The sequence below is a fragment of the Eschscholzia californica genome, unplaced genomic scaffold (genome assembly GCF_041429995.1).
Source record: "Eschscholzia californica isolate CP2 unplaced genomic scaffold, dmEscCali1.0.p SCAF_4, whole genome shotgun sequence".
In the NCBI taxonomy this organism is placed as follows: Eukaryota; Viridiplantae; Streptophyta; class Magnoliopsida; order Ranunculales; family Papaveraceae; genus Eschscholzia; species Eschscholzia californica.
The window spans coordinates 50217757-50223497 of NW_028238461.1; the positions used below are offsets into that span (position 1 = coordinate 50217757).

At 34.5% G+C, this 5741-nt stretch overlaps 1 protein-coding gene across 1 annotated transcript; it reads left to right on the top strand.

The window, feature by feature from the left end:
- Positions 1 to 3966: 3966 nt before the first annotated feature.
- Positions 3967 to 4953, top strand: LOC147545725 (uncharacterized). Its single transcript, XM_086637432.1, has one exon. The coding sequence runs from the start codon at positions 3989 to 3991 to the stop codon at positions 4712 to 4714; it is 726 nt and encodes a 241-aa protein (XP_086493558.1). The 5' UTR covers positions 3967 to 3988; the 3' UTR covers positions 4715 to 4953.
- The last annotated feature ends 788 nt before the right edge of the window (positions 4954 to 5741 follow it).

Consider the following 5741-nt stretch of genomic DNA (forward strand, 5'->3'; position numbering starts at 1 on the left):
CAACAACTCAGATCACTACTTGACAAGCTGGGCATTAAAGACTTACACGCTCCACCTTGAGGGGGAATATTGGAAATAAGATATTCTCTGCACAAGAGATATTCTCTGCACAATTCCCTCTATATCATTCCTTTTTATTTAGTCTCTATGTTTAGCAACCTTCTATATCATTACTTTTCATTTAGTCTCTATGTTTAGCAACCTTCTATATTTTGCATTCCCAATTCTGTATTTATTTCCTTGGTCTTGGTATGTTTTGTATCAATAAAAAATAAACAGAATAACAAGAACTCTTACCATCGAATTCTTGAGATTCTGTGTAGAAATTCTATAAGACTTGCTACGATTCACTATTTAATCGATTAGAATTATCAGAAACACGAATTACAACAACAAATTATATAAAACTTGTTTTCAGAGTCCGCCTAATTTCTTGGTTCTTACCATTTTTCTAATACCGAAGTATGTGATTCTAGTGGTCTTCAACGCAGTGAAACAACTTTTTTATTATATTTTTGGAATCCTAAATTATGTGAATGCAAACAAAACCGCGATATCCTCTTCGGCAGAATATGTAAGTATATTGTTGTGGATTGGTAGAGGGCTCATAGCCTCATAAGTACCATATCTATACTCTCATTCTTAACTAAATGATGGAAATAACCTATAGGATAAAGAAACAGTTTAGTGTCATTAAAAAACAAGTTACTATTAATATAGTCATAAGTTGATAATAAAGAAATCAAGGTTAAGAGGATTAAAGTAATGAAGAATTATGTGGAATTAGAGTCAATGGAGTTCATAAATGCTTGTTGTTCAAGTTTTTTTTTTGTACAACTATGGGATAAGAGAGTAAAGACAACTTAGAAATATCATATTTAATTGTTGACTCTTGTGGTCAAGTGATTTTTTTGGAGTTACTTAAGAGACAAATGATCAAGTTGATTAATCTAATACAACAATTAAAAAGAAAAATTAAACTATCATACTTTTTTGGAGTTTCATTTGTAAAATCTACAATGATGACTCAACTAAACGAGTACTTAATTACAAGATACTTTAGTTATCTTGTTCGGGATTAAGTTTTATATAAAAAGTAAATTATCCAAGAAGTGTATAGTTAACCATTGAATACTCACACGATAACGCGTATCTGAACAATCCGTGTACATTTCATAAAAACGGTAGTGGAAGGATTTTTACATATAATTCCTGTTCATTATAATAACTACCCAAGCCAATTGATGATTTTTTTTTTTGTAATCAAATTGTATTTATATATTCATTAAATTATTATAATAGGTTGCACCTATTGTTCTCTCAATTTATAATAATCAAAATTTGGCCATGGGACCCAACAGTAGCTCGACTCCTGCTTATTGGTACTTCATTCCTCCATGGGGCCAACTTTGCATCAGACTCAGGATTCTCTTCCAAATTTTTTGCCTCAACAAACTCAGATGTTGTTTTACTTTTGGGATATTTTGCCTTAGGTCACATGAAAAAGTAGGGATTGATGTTTGGATGAGTAAATTATCCATATGATGTTTTGGTTCAAGACTAACGGTTGACCTCGTTAAACTAACTGCCAATTGTCTTATTAATTAACTTTCAGTTATTTACTATTTAGTGTTGATGTCAAAATTTGTCAATCTAGTATCAGTCAGAATGATGAGACCGTGATGTTGGACCCCGTTGTGATCGATCATGCTCCCGCTCTTGCTCTTCTGAACCTGAGAGAAAAATATGCAAGGAGCTCGGAAACTGACACCCAAGACATTCAGATTGCCCTTGCAGTTAAAAGAATTGAATATTGAGTGGACTTTTTTGTTTCTACCTTCTTCGAGGTGAATTGATTATCTTTTATAGGTTGCTTTAGCCGACTGTTGATGGGCGACGTAACTGGGGGGGGGGGGTTGAGATCCTCCGTGTTGGATTGAAACTAATATTTTGTAGTTAGAAGATATTAGGGTTTTCCCTTGAGATTATCATGTATTTTTTATAGTTAACCATTGAATACTCCCTTGATAGATATGTTTCCGAGTAGACAGATTCTTTAAGAGATGTTTTCTTCTTGAAAGGCTTTTGAAGCCGGAGTTAGTTATACTTAATATCCTCGCCGACTGAGATTTTTGATTAGATTTAAGATTCACGCTTCTACCCCCCACGTTTCGGGATTGAGGTATCTACCATGCTGACATGGACCAGCTAGTCTTCTCGTAAATCCCAGGGCACACCTAGTTTTATTTGAGTCAAGGCAGGGGTTAAGGCGCGTAGGAAAATTGTACCGACCCCCCTTCTGAGCTTTGAGTGGTTGATCGACCTCCCCCAGATTCAACATCCCTGTTGACTTGACGCATGTTGACCTTCAGTATTTTGATCTTTTCTTGACTTATTAACCTCAATCAACTGATGACCATTTTTGGATCATCATTTAGTTACCGCTGGTTACCAATTTAAAATAGAAATAAAATATAATAAAATAATGAAAAACTAAAAAGTATAGGCATGAAATTAAAATAAAAAAGTATACTCAACCCGCCTCCTAGGACTCCCACTTGAACCGCCCGCGAGAGAAACAAGGGTTCTCTCTCCTCTCACAGTTCAGTCAGGTGGAGAGAGAAACCTTTGTTTCTCTCACAGGCGGTTCAAGTTGGAGTTTCAGGAGGCGGGTTGTATAGCCTTGTTGAATTAAAATCAAAAGTAACATCAAACTAAAACACAAAAAATCAAATTAAAATTTAAGAAGTTAAATGTGACAGACAGTTAAATGTAAGAGCAATGTTATAAAAGGCTAAAAATTAAGGACTACCCTACACTTAAATAAAATCAATTGTCCTCATTTTCTGAGGATTCTTTACATTCTCTTGATAGACGGTTGGTTCCTATTTAGATTTGGGATAGGTATACTTTTTAGCATTTTCTATCATTTTCGTTTAATGTAATGATAAGTCACAAACTCGGGTTGTGTTTTTAGGGCATCTTAAATAGTCTTTAGGAATAAAGAATTTGGTCAATTAGATTTGACCAACGGAGAAACCTTGTTTTGAATTTAAAAATCAGTTTGTTAGTTTTTTACCCCCTAATCTTCATCTCCCATATCCGACCACCACCCACCAGCAACTCCAACCACCACCACTATTTCTCTCTCCTCCTTCTCCTTCTCCTTCTTCTCCTCTTCCTCCCCCCAGAACCCTCTTCATCTGAGATGAAAGGTACTTCGAGGAAGGTTTCCAACGAAACCCTCTTCGTCTGAGACAAAAGGTACTTCGAAGAATTTCCAACGAAACCCTCTTCGTGTGTGACGAAAGGTACTTCGAGGAAGGTTTTCAACGAAACCCTCTTTGTCTGAGACGAAAGGTACTTCGAGGAAGATTTCCAACGAAACCTTCTTCGAGAGTTTTAGACCCTCGATTGAGAGTTTGAAGTAGAAGACGCCCCTTTGTCTTAGCACCAGTGTAACAACAATTGTTACCTTGCTGCAACGATGAAGAGGAAGAAGAGAGAAGAGGAAGAAGAAGAAGAAAAAAAAGAAAAGAAGAAAAAAATAAAAGGAGAGGGAAAGAGAGAGAGAGAAGAGTTGTGGTCGTGGGCAGAAGTTGTGGTGGTGAAGATGAGGTAAATATGAAGACCTGGGGGCAAAATTCAATCACAAAAAAATTTGGATTGACAGAATAGTTTTATGTGGTCCTGTGCCTAAATATCCATATTTCCTCTATCCTTTTGCTTGAAGACATTTGATCTCAACTCCTTCCCCCTCTTCTTTTTTTTTTTGTTTTTTTTTTTGCATAAATACTTTCTCCCTCTTCTATATAAACCAATTTTCTCTAATCACTTTTGTTATTAACAAACATCCACCTCTATCTCCACTTATCTCTCAGATATATACCATTCACTCTATATATAGACTTCTCTTCTCCCTTATATATATATAGCTCAGATCTATTTCTAACCTAAATTGATCAACAAAGAAAATCATTTCTAACCCATGAAAGAGATGATGAAACTTCAAAACATGAGTGGGTCTAATAGCAGGATTAGTCAAGATCATCATCATCATGATTATCACCATCAATCATCACTAGCCATTAACAAAGATTCACATGTAATATCAAAAGTCAATAAACCCAAGGTCAAAATTGTTTATATAGTAGCACCAAAGATCATCAAAACTGATGTTGAGAATTTTAGAGAACTTGTTCAAAGACTTACTGGAAAACCTTCTGATTCATCATTATCTGATCAAAAACTAGTTTCTAAGAAGAAATCTCAAGTAATTATAAAAACTGATGATCCAAATGATCAAGTACTAGTATCATCATCATCATCATCACCACCAGGAGGAAGAGGAGGTCATCAGATTTTATGTAATAATATTAGTATTCAGCAGCAGCAGCAGCAGATGCAACAGCAGCAGAAACCGATCGAAATGATCGAATCAAGCGATGGGTTTCAGAGTTCTGGTGATGGAGATCAGTATTATCATCAGCATCATCAATATCATTATCATCAATATCATCATCAAGGAATTATAAAGGAAGAAGATATAGAAGGTTCATATGGAGGTGAGAATTCATCAAGTAGTAGTGATAATTACTTTGATGGGTTATTTGATCTTGAAAATTTATTTCAAGCAGGAAATGAGTTTCCTTTGATTCATTCAGATAATGAAATTCATAGGTCTATATTTGGTGATCAGAGTTACTTTAATTGATTAGGGTTTAAGATTAGATAAAAGGGTTGAGTTTGAGATTGGTTTTGGGATTTGGTTTATGGACTTCTAATTTGATTTTTGATTAAATTTTTGTTGCCTTAATTTTGTTTATGTTAATTTTGCTAGCTTGACTAATGATGAATTCTCTCTTTCATCTCTCCTTCTACTTATTGTTGTAAATATCTGAACATAAATGAGAGGTTTAAACATACTTAATTGATGATCTCTTATTTTCTTGAGCACTTGGACTTTCATTCAATTATGAAATCCTAGTTTAGGGTTCTATAATTATTCAACAACTGTTTTAGGGTTTTTGAGGATTTTGATCATCGTCTAGTTATGTTATCTCAGGATTTTGATCAACTGTTTAGGGTTTTTTGAGGATTTTGAGTTCTAATGCTAGCACTTGGTTCTCTAATAGACTATAAATTGAAATCGATATCTTTGTAAGTTACTAAGTTGTTCTTTCAAATCGCAGTGATATTCATCATGTCATTGTTCGCCCTAGTATGTCTAATAAATCAAACCACGTAAATCTCTTGTGTCAATATAAATTGGTTCTCTAATAGACTATAAATTGAAATCGATGTCTTTGTAAGTTGTTCTTTCAAATTGCAGTGATATTCATCATGTCATTGTTCGCCCTAGTATGTCTAATAAATCAAACCACGTAAATCTCTTGTGTCAATATTCACCCTAGTATGTCACTGTTCGCGCTAGATCTTCGTATTAACAATCGCATATAGAGTGACTAAAGCAAGGGGAAACACTCGTGTCGTTCCTCAGTAATATAGTCTCTATTTCTCCTGTCAAGTAATTAAGGGTTATTGTCTTCTTCCCATGTCTCATGTCTCCAATCCAAGAGCCCAATTTCTTGTTCTATTTCCTATTGTAATGCATGTTGATTTTTAATAGGAAGATAGGTGTGGTTGCCATCATCAAAGGTTGTTATTTTATGTAGGTGAATGAGATAGAAGTACATTTTAGTTGGTAGTATTGGTTGCCATTGATATACCAAAACTCATTT

What these genes read in the sequence shown, in the direction of transcription:
- LOC147545725 (XM_086637432.1), top strand. Translation starts at nt 3,989, where the DNA reads ATGAAAGAGATGATGAAACTTCAAAACATGAGTGGGTCTAATAGCAGG.